This window comes from Epinephelus moara, chromosome 12 (assembly GCF_006386435.1).
Source record: "Epinephelus moara isolate mb chromosome 12, YSFRI_EMoa_1.0, whole genome shotgun sequence".
Lineage (NCBI taxonomy): Eukaryota > Metazoa > Chordata > Actinopteri > Perciformes > Serranidae > Epinephelus > Epinephelus moara.
The window spans coordinates 16,557,809-16,574,358 of record NC_065517.1 but is presented as its reverse complement, the minus strand read 5'-3'; the positions used below and the strand labels follow the sequence as shown (position 1 = coordinate 16,574,358).

The 16,550-nt window shown below is 40.3% G+C and overlaps 2 protein-coding genes across 3 annotated transcripts in view; one reads left to right on the top strand and one right to left on the bottom strand.

Annotated features, from left to right (window-relative positions):
- Positions 1-744: 744 nt before the first annotated feature.
- Positions 745-16,550, bottom strand: part of gnpat (glyceronephosphate O-acyltransferase) — a 22,591-nt gene continuing 6,785 nt past the window's right edge. The window contains exons 11-17 of one of the 2 annotated variants that reach the window (XM_050057905.1): positions 9,854-10,030; positions 8,326-8,405; positions 8,062-8,202; positions 6,794-6,893; positions 6,605-6,698; positions 4,507-4,568; positions 745-4,418 (exon numbers count right to left, since the gene is read on the bottom strand). In XM_050057905.1, the coding sequence (XP_049913862.1) occupies positions 4,375-4,418; positions 4,507-4,568; positions 6,605-6,698; positions 6,794-6,893; positions 8,062-8,202; positions 8,326-8,405; positions 9,854-10,030 (698 nt within the window). In that variant the 3' untranslated portion in view covers positions 745-4,374. The remainder of the gene's footprint in view (positions 4,419-4,506; positions 4,569-6,604; positions 6,699-6,793; positions 6,894-8,061; positions 8,203-8,325; positions 8,406-9,853; positions 10,031-16,550) is intronic. The other variant, XM_050057906.1, reaches the window with a different exon arrangement.
- On the top strand, positions 12,891-15,454 carry LOC126398498 (piggyBac transposable element-derived protein 4-like). The gene is made up of 2 exons (XM_050057904.1): positions 12,891-13,188; positions 13,471-15,454. The coding sequence occupies exons 1-2, from the start codon at positions 12,956-12,958 to the stop codon at positions 15,287-15,289; spliced, it is 2,052 nt and encodes a 683-aa protein (XP_049913861.1). The 5' UTR covers positions 12,891-12,955; the 3' UTR covers positions 15,290-15,454.

Here is a 16,550-nt window from a genome sequence, read left to right as displayed (position 1 = left end):
TAGAAGAGAAGTTATTCTGTTTCCTGCCCAGGAACTACAGGTGAGAATTACTGTATAGCTAACTCTGGTGCATCTAAGTAGCTGTTAAACAAATTAAACAAATGAATAAATTTTAACAATATTACAAAGAACTATAGCTTCTAAGGAGCTAACAGGAGTAGATAAAGAAAATAACTAAAAACAACATTCATAAAGTGAGCCCACACTTTTGAATGTCAGCCATGACTTGACAATATTAGAATGAATTAACATTACATAAATACAGATAGCAGCAGCATTTGTCCAGGTGCATTTTGATATTTTGGTACTGACCAGTCAGGAACTGGCACCAATTTAGATTCTAGATACCTATCCCTCCTTACAAATAAAGGTCCTGTATTAAAAATCTAACTAAAATAAAAGCACAAAAGGTATTAGCATCAAAATATACTGAAAGTACCTGAAGTAAAAGTAATCATGCATAATGGCTTTAGAACCATATAAATTATGTCACTGATTAGAAATAGAATTATTTGTGTAAAGTACCATAAAATGAAAATGCTAAAGTAAAGTTTAAGTGACTTAAAACAAGAACATGAAAATATGATCACGTCATATTTTAATCAATTAAGGTCAAAGAGTTTCACTCAGCTGTCCATCACAAGAGGTCTGACTGTCGAACAAATGTTGGACAAAATATGATGACGGAATGAATTTCACTCAATCTGAGCAAGTTTTCTCCAGTTGATCTACAAAAGAAACACAATCTTTGCTGTAATTAGTATTTCAAAACACTTTATTAACATGCTTTTGTTTTTCATTAGCCTGTACAGTCGGTACTAAAAGGCCCCATCACAGGAGTGCACGCACACACACAAACACACACACACACACACAAAGGAGTCAAATATTTAGACATTATAAAGTATAAAAGCTGTTATTGAAAAAAACACAAATAGACTCACACTGTTCACTTGCACTTTGGATGACGTGTTGACACGCAGATTTGTTGTTCTGCAAACACTTCTTAGATGCAGAGCTGCTTTGTTGTTGCTTCAGTCAACTTCAGTGAATTGAAGTGTTTTCAAGTTTCAAAGTCAAGTTCAGTGTCTGGAAAGTTTGGTGATCAAATAAGCTGGAGATGGCTGTTGTGGTAGTACATGGTTTTGAAGTGTGACTTTTTAAAGGTGTGCTTGGCTAAACTGCTTAACGGTGATGTTTTGCATTTGGTAGCGAGAGATTGTGGACTCATATTGACTTTAATCTTCCATGGTATCATTAATCATTCAGTGAGATGTGTTCACTGAGCATTGGAACTACTGAAACAGTCCTACAGAAAGCTGTTAAACATTTTTTAGAGATACCTTAGCCTCAAAATGATTAGTGCATATCAGTTACTCACGCACAAAGTGATTTTGTCAAGTAGGTCATGTTCCTGGATCAACCAATCACAGGCCTCTGACATGTGCTTCTTCTTCTTCTTCTTTCAAAATTCCTTTGTGCTTTGTGTGAGCTAGTTTTCCAATTGAAGTTAGTACAATTGAACAAAATCCTCAGTAACACTGGACTAAATTCTTGTGAGCTGCTGCAGGGTTAGAGAGTTAGCTTGCTAAGTGGTTAGGTTGTGAAACTGTGTTAATGGCAGGTATTTGCGACAGAAAATAATATTATGCTTCATATTTGTTAAATAACAATAACTGAGTCTACTGGCAAGCTTTCTTGTTAGCACAGCCCACTTACTTATGCTAACGCGCTAAAATTCTAGTTATTGGCAAGTAGCGTTAGCATAGCCCACCTACTTAGCAAGCTAACGTGCTAAAATTCTAGCCTGTTGGCAAGTTTACTCGTTAGCATAGCCTACCTGGTTAGCAAGCTAATTTACTAATCCTGCAGTAGTTTATAAGGATTTTGTTCAGTGTAACTGAGGATGTTGTCAAATTGCAAACTTAAATTTGGAAAACTTAATATAGGCACAAAGAAATTTTGGAAGAAAAAAAATGCAGATGCAGCACACTGATGATGTCAGAGGACTATGATTGGTTGATTACAATGTTGGTCCAGGAACACAATGTGGGATGTTGATTCAGAAGCATGTCTCACTTGGCACAATCACACCGTGTTATGTTGAATTTGCAAGGAAAACTTTGTTTTTCTTGCAAGCCTCCACGGTGAACGAAGAATCCAAAAAGTGAAAAGGTCTTGATGGAGTAAAAGGGAGCTACGTGTTAAAAACCGGAACAGAAACTATATCTAAAGATCAGTTTACAAACTCTTACACAACTGATGAAGTGTGATTCAAGTCTCATTTATCCAGTTGTATGCTCAGTACCTCCCAAACGTGCTTTTACTTGCGTCCAAATAGCGTATCTCAGCGGTATTTTACATAGTAAGGTTTTCTGTGGCAAAAATGCACGTGTTTGGGAAGTACTAAGTTTACAACTAGATAAATGAGACTTCGATTATACTGCACGAGTTGTGTCAGAGTTTGTAAGTGAATGTTTTGATACAGTTTTGCTTTTCTTAAACTTGGCCCCCTATAACTTCAATTCATCAAGAGTTTTCTCTGTTTTTGGATTCTTCATTCACTGTGGAAGCATGTGAGAAAAACAAAGCTGTCCTCACAAATCAAAAGGTAGTAACAGCTTGAGTAACTGATATACAAATGATCATTTTGGGTATGAAGTATTGAGGAATTTAAGTTCAACTTGTGAGATTTCTACAAAGAGCTTCAGCAGTTTTGAGGCTAAATGACAAATTGCCAGCTATCCCATGCAAACATTGCTTTGGGTATCGAACTGCAGTACTTTTTAAGTACTGACCAAAATGTCTATAGTCAAATTCCTAAAAGTTCTTGGCTTTTTGTGGTGAAACAAAATTCAAACAACACCTTTAAGAAATTTGGCCTATTTTGCTACACAGAAAAAAAGTTTTTTTGTAGGGAAATATTTGCACTGAAAAGGTATTGTGTTAGTACAGTCACCAAAACTCAGGCATCATATTGGCAATAATATCAGTATCATTAACATTATTGTAACAAACTGTACCTGAATTGGTAGAGACCCTGTGGCTGTTTGGTTTTACCACAAGGTTTTTCCTTTCTAAAGCAGCTCTGCCTGTTTCTGTAAAACCCAAAATCTGCTGCCAGCACCAGAACGCCATTTCAAGGTAACATTGCTGATTAACAAAACAAGGATTTTTTTTAAACTAATCTAATTTGGGAAAAAAAATAGAAAAATTCCACTTTTGTGAGCTAGTTGGCTCAACAGGTTCACCGGAGTTAAAAAAAAAAAATCACCCGTTGGGCTGGTAATTTAAAAAAGCTCCTTATTATTTGTTTTATTTTGGCTTTTCTTTTTTTTTTCCTTGTAACAAAATGATATCCAGTGTGTGACATATTCTGACTTCAAATCAGTACCGGAAGCAACTTCACTAATTATTCTAAACTTGAGAACATGAGAAAAATTTGCAAATTATCTCAAACACTGAACAAAAACATAAAACTTTCTCCTTTGGTTTAGCTGGTTGTGTTTCAGTACATAAATAACTTTAATTTTAAATGGAGTTTGGCAACTATGTGACACTAGCATTACACTGAGCATTATCTCCACTGTGTAAACAAAGGCAAATGAACCTTGGAGTGTTGGCAAAAGGCCTGAGGGTGCTTTGAATCCAACGACGACACCTGGCACGAGATATTCTTGGAGTAGGCCCGCGATCTGTGGCAACTCAAATATATAAACCCTTTCGTTCAGACAGTGCAGAAGAAAATCACTTTGTACCAAACGCAAAAATATGTAACCACCAAAATCTTTGCAACCGCCAATTTCAGCAACATTTGTTCAAAAAGAAAAAAAGAGAAAACAGTGTCAAGAGTGTTCAGATCCACGCCACACTGCATGAATAAATTCATTAAAGTGCTCAGAAAAAAAAAGACAAGACTAACAGGTGATGAACAGACTGAGAGTAACACAAAGAAACGCCACGCCGAGTGTTAGAGGATACACATCAAATGCATTAATGGAGAATGGCCACTATCCTGAGTGGAGCTGGCACATTCACAAGCTTGCATAAAGCCGCTCATAGCAGAAGGTCAGATTTCCAGAATGAGGCAAAGAGCTCAGCGATACACCTCTAAAGGCCTTACTCATCATCCGGCTTTATGAACATATATAAAAGGTTTTTAATAGAAAGAACTGAAAGACTGTGTGTTGAAAAAGAGGTGAGGAGAAGAAGAAAATAAACTGAGCTGTCACCAGATGACGATTCTTTTGTTCCATCTCTCATAGAAAGCAGTTTGGCTGAAGCGCCTCTGGGATGAGCCGCGTGAGAGGAGCCGAGACGCCGTCGATGCAGGTAGAGAGATTCGACCCTTTTCAGGCTAATGAGGTCGCTGAATTAGAGGCGGGCGACGGTGGCTTTCTGAGTGGGGAGTTTCCCTCCTGGACAAAGAGACAAGTTTAAGATTTGGAGGGAGAGAAAACAGTGTTTATTCCTTGCTGTGTGTTTAACTGACAGCTTCTTTCTTACCCAGAGTGTCTTCCAACGAGTTCACCATCACCTTGTTGACCTTTAACGTCCCCTGCTCCGCTCTGAAATACAAACACTGGTTATTTCACAGCACTAAAGCTGGAGTTCACAGGGACTATATCTTTGTTAGAGTAGCTGCAGTGAGAATCTGTGACAGTGCTGTCTGTGGATTATCCATAGTAAATAAAACCTAAACCACGTCCACAGCTGGATGCAACAACAGGTAAGTGAGAAATATCACATTGTGTAATCTTCTTGCCACCTTATCCTTCAGTGAGCTGCTTATTTCTGTACCTGTTAGCTCTGTCCTCCCAGTGGGACAGTCTCTGTCTCATTTAAACTATTAAGACAAGTACTTATAGTTCATGTTTTTCCTGTCGACAAGACTATGTCTCTAACCATTTTGTTTGTGTCCCACAAGCTCATCTGTATGTCTCAATCTCTGCATGTGTCTGTGTGTCCCTGTTTCTCTCTGTCTTTCACTCTGTCTCTGTCTCTCTCTGCGTGCCTGTCCCTCCCCATTTGTGTGTTTCTCTGCCTCTCTGTCTTTCACTGTCTCTCTCTCTTTGCATGTCTCTGTGAGTCTCTCTCTGCATGTCTTTCCCTCTGTGTCTTACTCTGCGCGTTTCTGTCTCTCTCTATGTCTCCCACACTCTGCATGTCTCTCTCTGCAGGTCTCTGTCTCTCTGTGTCTCACTGTGTGTCCTTGTTTGCATGTCTCTGAGTGTCTGTCTCTTTGTGTGTCTCACTCTGTCTCTTCCGTCTCTCACTGTGCGTGTCCCCGTTTCTGTTTGCATGTCTCTCTGTGCGTCTCTCTGTGTCCGTCATTCTGTGTCTCACTCTGTCTCTCACTGTGTGTCCCTCTGTTTCTGTTTGCATCTCTCTCTGCATGTCACTGTGTGCGTCTCCCTCTCTCTGTGTCTTTCACTGTGTGTCTCTCTTTGCATGTCTCTCAGCCTGTCTCTCTCACTCTGTGTCCATGTCTGCTTTTGACCCCTCCTCTTAAAAACAGGACAGAGGATTTGCAGTGGAGGATTTTAAATGCTGCCCCTGCTGTAAATGTTTTTATCTCTGTGATCAACCCCACAGTTTTAAGTGACTGTCCACTCTTTGGAGTAGAGGCAGGTCTTCAGTCTTTACATTGTTTGATGTGCTGGAGACTTTTTTATACAGTTTGGCGAGAGGTGGTCTGAGGCTGCCTTGATTCTGGGAGTCAGCTACAAAAAAGCTGACGCCTTTAAGTGGCAATTACTAAACCTGATAGTAGGAGAGGCCAAACTGTCCATCAGCAGCAGCAGAGTAAAGGACAAGACAGGAGGCACTTCCTGTTTTCATGTCTTTACTCTGGGCTGGTTTTAGGTTTTACAAGAAGATGGATGACATGCATAGTTTTGTCAGCACAGTGGTGCTATGATGATGCAATATGTTCTGTCATAGGGGATGAATTAACATTATATTTAGATTAAAGTTGTTGCGTTCATTTTAATGTGCAATACTGAACGGCACTTTTAAGCTTTATTTATTGAAAACAATGTATAATTTTTAATGTTTTTAAATAAAGTTTTTGTAAAAATCAAATCTCTCTCTCTGATTTAGTGTTTTGTTTAGCACATATGCCTCCTTAGTTGATTTTCTCTTTTTTCACCAGTTGTTCAATAAAGATTTTTTTAAAGCTTTTCCTGAAGTTTCTTCCTTTTTTCCAATTAAAGTTTTTTTTAATGAAGTTTGTTCTTCTACAAATTGAGAGTCTAAAGATAGAGTGTGTTGTATGATGTACAGACTGTAAAGCCTCACGAAGCAGATTTGTGATTTGCCTAAATAAATAAAACTAAACTGATACACATTTTTTTACAGCTTAATGGCAAGAAAACGGAAAATAATTCCATGAATCAGCCAATGGGAAAAAACAACGAGCAATGTAGCTTCTTAAAGTGCAGTAAAAATCATCACGATATACTGAATATGACCACTGTGACCACACAGATAAAATCATTAATTAAGCTTAAATATATCTATAACTGTCTTGTATTTAAAGTTTGCCTGATGCTTCAGCTGATCCAACCAACCAGGGAAACAAAGATGATCAAAACCAACATACCCTTTGATTTTCCGTACAGCTCCGAGTCTTAGCAAAGCTGCCAGAGAGTTCTTCTGGAGATCTGATGACAACACCTCCGTGTATCTTAGTCTACCTGGATAACACACACACGTATACAACACATATTAAGTACAGTTTGTAGAGAGCTGAGGTAAAAACACAAGCAGAAATATTTTTAAAGTAAGACACCTGCTAGAAGATGTTTGACGATGAACTTGCGGACGGCGGGAATAAACTGTTTTTCAGTCAGAGCCTCAGTGGCTTCTTCACACAGGAACCGGCACACCACCTGAGAACACACACACACACACAAACAAAGATGGTGTGTTAACAGCACCTCCTAGAGGACATCTAAAGTTTAACACACAGACTTTGTTCAACAGCTCTGGAGCTATGGGATCAACTTGTAGTAAGAAAATCAAAACAGCACGGTGTTTGCATGTACTTTAAATTGTGTCCTTACTGTGTGTCTACATATATGCATTAATCTGCAGTACAGTGCTCCCTGGAATCACATTTAAGACCATATATGGATGTAAATATGAGGGATTAATAAAGTACTTTTATGAGTATGTCAAGCTGTAGGAAAATTATACTAGAAAATAGGCAGTTTAGCATTACAGATGCATGATGTACCACTTTTTTTTTGGATTAATTAAAAAGTGCAAATGCAGTGTGAAAAACCCCGTTATTACAGGGTGGGAAATTATCAGGCTGTCTACAGGTGTCAGACACTTGAATTTAATGCTTTTTAAGACTTCTTCAAGATGATTTTTAATTAAAGTTAAGACAGGTTTTTGCACAAATATTGTTTTTTCTTATTGAAGCACTGAATAAGAAAAAAATATACAGTATAAAGCTAAGTACAAGCCTATAGGTGAATCTGCATTTTGCCAACAGGTAAGTGCAAGAATAAAGTTTGTATGTTTACAGATTTTTAACATCAGAAATTTGGACTTTCAGTCACACGAAGCTCATGACTCATTTTGACAAAAGAAATTGAGAGATGGATAAATGAGATAAGACATCACAAATTCAAATTTAAGACTATTTAATGACTTTGAAGGCCTGATATTTATTAAATTTAAGACTTTATAAGGACCTGCAGACACCCTGATTATGCTTATAAATGCTCTGTTAGATTTACACTTAAAGAATTTTAAAGTTTAAAAAATATTATTTCAAATCAATCAAACTTTATCAATATGTGATGTAAATTAGAAACAATAAGAGAGCTGAAACAAAAGACATCAACTCCACCAGGTCATCTTCAGGCCTGATAAAAAAGCAAAAAATAAATAAAACGTTGCCTCTGTTCAAATCTTATAAAGTTCAGGAGCTTTAATCCAATGTGCAGACACTCTCTGGGTTTGCTTTGACTGATTCTTTAATGCAAACAAATACCCGTCTTTGTAAACCAAACATGTACAAAGCTGTACTGTGCGTGTCTCCCTCACCTGGTATCCTTGTAAGAAGGGATCCAGCAGGTTGGTGAGGAAGCCCAGTGTTCTCTGTCCTCTTTCCGTCACCAGAACCTCCTGCTGGGTGACCTGCAGAGCTCCCGTCTTCACCAGCAGGTAACAGGCCTCCTCGAAGTCCTACAAGACACAACATGAGTGAAATATGAAACCCCAACCGCATGTTTGAATGGTTACTACAGGGCCATTAAATCAACTTAACCCTTACTTAAAGTACAGCAGTGTATAAATGTTGTTCCTCACCTGCACCGTTGCTCCAGGACAGAGGATGAACTCATTGGAGAACATGTTTCTCAGGAAGCTGAAACTGTTGAAGACTTCCTCTGGAAAACACAATGTTTAACATGCAGGAGATTCAGCAACCATTTTTTTTAGCGTGGAAAAAAAAGCCCAGCTCATTAGACACGGATATTTGGTTGACTTGAAGTTGTGTCAACAACGTCTAATGCCAACGTCAATTTGATGCCTGGCAACAGACAACATTGATGTTTTGTTGGTTTTTACTTGTTAGGTAAGGTCTTCCAAACGTCTCCGACCGAGGTGTGTAAGGTTCTGAAAAGGACTAACCCCCGAAAGCAGCTGGCCCTGACAACATCCCCGGCCATACCCTGAGGGTCTGCTCTTCAGAGCTGGCTGAGGTCTTTACAGACATTTTCGATCTGTCCCTCTCCCGGTCATCTGTGCCCATTCCCAAGAAAAACAACATAACCTGTCTGAATGACTATCGCCCCATAGCACTCACCTCAATAATGAAGTGTTTTGAGAGAATAGTCATGTCACACATTAAACAGGTCATCCCCAACACAATAGACCCACTGCAATGTGCATATCATCAGAGCCGCTCCACTGACAACACCGTCAATGCAGCCATTCAAACAATCCTTTCACACCTCAAACACAAAAACACTTGATTACAGTTCAGCTTTCAACACAGTCATCCCAGACAGGCTGACTGACAAGTTCTTCACCCCTGGACTGACAACCCCCCTCTGCCGCTGGGTCCTGGACTTCCTTACAGACAGACCCCAGGCAGTCAGGGTTGGTACCAGGACATCGGGCACAAAGACAGTGAGCACAGAGACCCCCCAAGGCTGCGTGCTGAGCCCACTCCTGTACACCCTGTTCACCTACGACTGCGCCCCCTCCCAGACCAACACCTCCATCATCAAGCTCGCTGACGACCCAACTGTCATCGGGCTGATCACTGATGGAGACGAGGCAGCCTACAGGGAAGAGGTGGCTCAGCTGGTGTCCTGGTTCCAGGAAAATAATCTCTCCTTAAAAGCTAAGAAGACTAAGGAGATGATTATCAACCCAAGGAAGAGCAGAGACCAGCACGTCCCACTACACATCAACGGGACATAGGTGGACAGGGTGAAAACCTTCAAACTCATTGGCACCCACATCAGCGAGGAGCTCACCTGGACTCATTACACACAGCAGATCGTCAAGAAGGCTCAACAGAGACTCTTCTTCTTGAGGAAGCTGAGGAACTTTCAACTATCCTCCAAACTCCTCCGCAACTTTTACAGATGCACAGTGGGGAGCATTATACTTGCTATCTTTCTATTTATTTATTTTAGTTTAGTCAGTGTATATTTTAGTGGTGTCAGGGCAACTCGCAAAGTAAGAATTTCATTGCCTGTAACCACTTTACGTTTGCTGTGTATATGACAATAAACCTCTCGAGTCTTGAATATTTAGACGTAAGGTATGTTATATCACATAATATGATGATGTTTGAGGTAGGTAAACTGTGTGTCAGTCTTACGTTTCTGGTTGGAAGCGGCAGTGTGGATGGCCGAGGCCAGCAGAGCCGGTCGGAGAAAGACGTGCAGCGCTTGGTTCCTGTACGAGGCGCAGGAGAGTATGACGACTGCTTGGCTCATCAGCTCCTCTTCTGGGGTGACGGTGCTGCGAGGCTCCCCTGGCGTTGCTGGTCTTTCTGCTTCAGGACAAAGTTTAAAAATCAGAAGTTGCCAAAAATGGTTCTTTTTAACATGTCATGCCTTTATTTAGCATTCATAAGCTGTGTAGTATACACATTTAATGAATGAACAACACTGTAATGTCGTTGTACATAGAGTGTTAAAAGTTTATTTACCCTTAACATCCTGCTTAACAGTTTGGTAGAGAAGACTGTGTGTCACTATATCTTAATGAAAAATGTGTTGAATTAAATTTCATGTGATTAAGCTATCTCTACCATCTGTAAGTATTACTGTCATTGCCTCAGGGTTATGTTTACTTCTGTTTGTTCTGTACACAGAAAAAGAATACCATACATTTAATCATAAGTGCTATATCGTAGGCAAACTGGACTTGCTTGCGTTTCTTGAAGACGTTTCGCCTCTCATCCAAGAAGCTTCTTCAGTTCATGACTGGTACAGAGTTGCAGGCTTTGTGAGTGTGAACCCTTACAGAGTTGTTGAGATCACATGTGAGCTCTTAGTTTCATAGTCGTTAAGGTCATAATGTGAGTCGCTGACCCACCTGGCCATTAGGGTCAGGTGAGACCAGGTGAGAATGGGTGTGAAGTCTTCTGGGAAGGGATCCCAAGACTGCATTGTACAGTAGGTAGGTGATAAGTGGTGTCATAGGCCACCTCCTCTGCTTATCAATGGCTGCTCCAGTTTGATGTAGATGGCTTATTTTACTCCTCTTTCAAACCATCTTTCTTCTCTGACCAAGATGTGCACATTGCTGTCCTCAAAGGAGTGTCCCTTCTCCTGTAGATGTAAGTGGACAGCTGAGTCTTGACCTGACGAGCTGGCTCTCCTGTGCTGTGCCATGCGCTTGTGGAGTGTTTCCCCAATGTATAAATCTGTGCATTCCTGGCTGCACTGAACTGGATACACTACCTTACTCTGCTTATGTCTGGGTGTTCTGTTCTTGGGGTGGACAAGCTTCTGTCTCAGTATGTTGCTGGGTTTGAAGTGCTTGAAGTGTTTAAAGCCTGCAACTCTGCACCAGTCATTTAGAACTGAAGAAGCTTCTTGGATGAGAGGCAAAATGTCTTCAAGAAACACAAGCAAGTCCAGTTGCCTATGATATAGCACTTATGATTACCATGATCTGGAAGACTGGGAATCTTCACCAACAAACATACATTTAATGTTATTCCATTATACATTTGATGAAAAAAAAAAAATTAAAATGTGATTTTTTTTTTTACCATTTCTGAGATGTTTTGAAAGAACTGTAATGGTAAATATCTGGAATAAATATGTGGAAATAATATGAGTACTGGTATTACTTCTAATTCCATGGTCAAAGTATTTACATGTTGATTAAAATGTTGGTATACTGACATATTACTAGCATTATAACAACATATGGTTTGTAATGTTGATGTTTTCTTGCTGTTTTACCATTACCATGAAGAGCTATCTCAACAGTTTCGTAGAGGCCTACATTTAAAAAAAAACTCTGGGGTTTGTTAAAAAAAAATAATAAACAGTGATTTCTGTTATTATTGCCCAAAGAAAAACATTTTCCATTGTTTTTTTTCTTAGTTTGGACGTTAAAGGGTTAATGTATTTGTCAACTACTATATCTCCTCTTGTGACCACCCATAATTTAATAATATTATAAAACAGTTGTCATTTTAAAAGATATGAGTTTATGGGTGATGTTAGAATTCTTAATATCTACTTATTACTACAGCATACTTGTCATAGTTTTGACCAGAACCAAGAGACGTGATCACATGGTTCCAGTTTTAGCCTCTTTACACTGGCACCCAGTATGTTATTATGTTATATTTTAAGATTTAACTGATCACTTTTATGGCTTGTCATGGTCTCTCTTCCTGCTATATCTCCAACCTCCTAGTACCACTTAGCAAACACGGTGTGAAACAATGCACTAATCACGAAGGAATACAGCAGAACAGCAGAACCTGGGCTACAAACCTGTATAAACCTTTTTAACATGCCCCAAATACAACTCAAATAACAACTGAATGAATTACTACATATCAAACTCCATACAGCACAGATGTGTCAACCCTGGCTCTACCTCTACGGCACTTTATGCAAAACACATGGCATACACCTCAAATGAAAGCAGCGACTCCACAGTTTCTGAAGATATGTCAAAGCATGCTATACCAAAGCATCAGAGATACAGACGCCAAAGAATAACAACAGAATTTGCTTCGCCAAACGACAGTTGTAAAATTTCACCTTTGCTGTTTTGCTGTGAAACGTTTATTATACCGGTAAATCCACACTAAATCCTAACTGTAGTAAAACTGTATTCTGATAAGATAAATCTTTATTGTCATAGTACAGTCATACTTGTGTACCACAGCACAAGGAAATTGGGATACTGTCCACTTTGGTGCAAAAGAAAGCATGCAGTATCAACGATAAAAAAAAACCAAGATAAAATAAAAAATATGAAGAGTAGAAAAATATATACAAAATATCTAAAGTGCATGTGAGAAACAGATTATTGTTCATTGCACATGGTCCATTGTTAAAAAATAAATAAATAAAGAGACTAATAAGTGACTAATATATATATATAATTATAATAAGTGACTCTTATCATGTTTTTTTTTTGTTGCAAAGTATACCAATGAAACTATGATCTTTTTTGTAGGCTACAAATTTGATCTTGCTTCCAAACTTTTAGCTTGTTGTGTAATACCTTTAGGACCCTGGGGGAAGCATTACAATTTCCGTATACAGCAGCCTGCACTTCCCAACAAACGGCGTTCTGCTGATTCTGATTGGCTGACAGTGCTGTCAATCTCATGTTGGGTGGGTATGGCCTCATTCTATTGGCTCGAACGAGATAGAGCCCCGCCTGTCCGTGTAGACAGGCAGCATTACGTTTAAAGGGAGTCAGAGCTTTGCAGCTGTGAATGGGACATTTTTCACCTCTTTTTTTTTTTTTTTGTGAAAATAGAGAGAGAAAGATGGCGATGCATGGTCTGAAGAAACGTTTTAACCCCGTGGAAGTATTGGCACTGCTGGAGAAGGACTGCGAGAGCTCGTTTTGTGTGAATGATTCTCCATCAGAGGACGAGGACCTCGTGCACCCGAACTACACACAAGACAGCGGTGACTCGGATTACTGTCTTCCATCGTCGGAAAGGTAACGTCTTATATATGTTGTGTGTAGATTTATCAATTTATCTAGAGCTAGCAGCTTTGTCAGGTGTGTGTGTGTGTGTGTGTGTGTGTGTGTGTGTGTGTGTGTGTGTGTGTGTGTGTGTGTGTGTGTGTGTGTTTGTTTGTTTGTTTGTTTGTTTGTTTGTTTGTTTGTTTATTTTTTTTTACCACGTTTCTTGCTTTCGTGTTTACATGTAATTGCAATTTCAGAGCGAGGCCACTGAGTTAATATATATTTGTTTTGCTTCCGCATTTGGGTTTACAGTGATGAGGATGATTATGACGATGAGGATTATGTGCCGACCCCTGCCAGTGACCCCAGACCTTTAACATCAACACTGCAATCAAAAGCCGGTGGACTGTTGGCTCCTTCACCTAGCGAAAGGCCTGGAAAAAGGAAGTTGTCACTTGCAGAGAGTGAGGAGGAGAGTGAGAAGGAGAGTGAGGAGGAGGAGCAAAAGGAGAAGAAGAAGAAGAGGAAGAAGAAGGAGGAGAAACAGAACGAGAAGAAGAGGAAGAAGAAGGAGGAGGAGGAGGAGGACGACAGGTGGCATGACAAAGAGGAGGAGGACATCAAACCTGACCCTCTCAGATTCATGCCGGCCAGGAGCCCTGGACCCATGATCAACACCACCACAGCATGGTCTCCCATCAGCCTCTTCCAGCTCTTCTTCTCCACTTCTGTTGTCAGAACAATAATCGAAAACACAAATGCCAATGCTGCCAAAAGAAATCAAGCTGGGGTGCGTTTCAAGTGGGAAGCGCTCACGGTTAAGGACTTTTACACGTTTTTAGCCACTATCATTTTCACCGGCCTCGTGTCAGTCCACAACAGGGCAGATTACTGGAGGAAGAAATGGCCGTACAACTTCCCCTTCCCCAGTAGAAAGATGTCACGGGACCGCTTTGAGGCGATTTTGTGGTCACTTCACCTGAGCGACCCAAAAGAAGACGAAGAAAATGAAAAGAAAAAGAACACCCCCGAGTATGACAGACTTTTCAAGATAAAGCCGCTGTACACAGATATGGTGGACGCCTGCAAAGCCCATTTCCAGCCATATCGGAATCTGTCCATTGATGAGCGGATGGTCGCCAGCAAAGCCCGCATCAGCATCAAGCATTACATGAAGAACAAGCTCACAAAGTGGGGATACAAACTGTTTGTGCTGGCTGATGCATCTACTGGCTACACGTGTAATTTTTTCGTGTACACAGGCAAAAGACAGAGCCCCACAGGCCACAGTCTGAGTTACTCTGCCGTTATGGACCTTCTGTGCTTTCCTATCCTCGGTAGCGGCTACACGCTGTACACAGACAATTTTTACACAAGCACCACTCTATTTACTGATTTGTCCAAAAAGAACATTGGCTGTTGTGGAACCATTAGGACAAATAACACTGGTTTCCCAAAGACCCACACCAACAACCTGCCCAAAAATGCTGAGAGGGGGGACATTCGTTGGATGAGGAGCGGCAAACTTCTCTTCGTGAAGTGGATGGACACAAGAGAGGTTAAAATGTGCTCCACGGTGCACCAGGCCTACAACGGACTGACAGTGTTGAGGAAAGCGAAGGAGGCTGGTGTGTGGAAAAACAAGTCCGTACCTGTTCCGGACTGCATCGTGGACTACAATCGCAACATGGGTGGTGTGGATTTGTCTGATGCACTGATCGGGTCGTACAGCGTCCACCAGAAGACGAAGAAGTGGTACAAGACTTTTTTTTACCACTTTGTGGACATTGCTGCCGTCAACAGTTACCTCTTACACAAGGAGCTGTTCAAGGTCAGGCAGGACCCCACCCAGACAAAGCCCTTCACCCACAAGAAATTCAGGGAGGTGTTAGCCAAGCAGATGCTTGAGTTTGCTGACGGCTCAGAAGCCACCCCACCACCCACATCCCCCACCACTTGCATGCCCGTATTCTTCGACAACAGAGAAACAAGGGCCAGGAAGCACTGCAAGAGGTGTCTCAATGCTGGAACACCCAGGGTGAAGACAGCGGTGTATTGCAGGAAGTGTCTGGTTCCTCTCTGCCTCACCTCTAAGAAGAACTGCTTCCAGTTGTGGCATGATGGACAGTAACTTCCTGATGGTCACGTGTAAATACATGGACAATAGTGTAGATGGTTCTTTTAGTTTCACCTGTGTTTTCACAGTTTGTATTGTTACAGAAATGTTTGATAAAGTAAATCTGCTCCATTTGGACTCAACACTCACACTCACTTTCTTTGTGTGGTCATTTTGGGAATGGGAAATATATAGAGGTCTGGTTGAATCTTCAAAAAATGCCAAAAACGGTTGTATTTGGATGTATTGAGCACCATTAGTGATATACAAATTAAATATATAGCTTTGTACATGAGAAAAATCAAATGTCACACACGGTGTCTGTTCTAACACCTCTCTAATATTCTTCTCCTTCACCTTATCTGAATCAACCATTGCAGAGATAATGTTCACATATGTAATCATATTGTACTATGATTTGATAGGTTGAGAGCTGCAGCTGCGTCATTCTACAGGGATACTCATCCTGAAAATGCTTTTCTTTAGGCAAACCTGAAACTTTTTGTGCTGTGTGTCGTCTTCATTTAAAGGGGGTTTATGGTTGTGCGTAGACCCTACAAACAGCTTACGCCGCAGAGGTTCCTGTGAAGTGCTGTAAAGTTTAGTTGATTCAAAACTCACCCAAAACACACATTAAATATGGCTTAAAAAAGAGACAAATTCAAACAAAAGTACACATTGGCTTCACTATAACTCACAGCATTCACAGAGAAACACTAGTCTTTATCTGGACAAATTTTCCCCACAAATACAACATGCTAACGTTTTTAGCACAAGCCTATGGCATTTTACATTGTAAAATTGTATAAATTAGCCTAACAGCTAGCGATCTTTTCCTCTTCTCATATAAAACCAGGGACAACAGCAACATTTAACAAAGGTAATGGTATACAGTATCTCACATAAGTGAGTACACCCCTCCCATTTCTGCAAATATTTCATTATATCTTTTCATGGGACAACACTATAGAAATGACACTTTGATATAACTTAAAGTAGTCAGCGTACACCTTGTATGGTAGTATAGATTTACCTTCCTCTGAAAATTACTCAAAACACAGCCATCAACATCGAAACAGCTGGCAACATAAGTGAGTACCCCCACAGTGAACATGTCCAAATTGTGCCTAAAGTGTCAATATTTTGTGTGCCAACCATTATTATCTAGCACTGCCTTAACCTTTTGGGCCATGGAATTCACCAGAGCTCACAGGTTGCTTCAGGAATCCTCTCCCACTCCTCCATGATGACATCATGGAGCAGATGGATGTGAAGA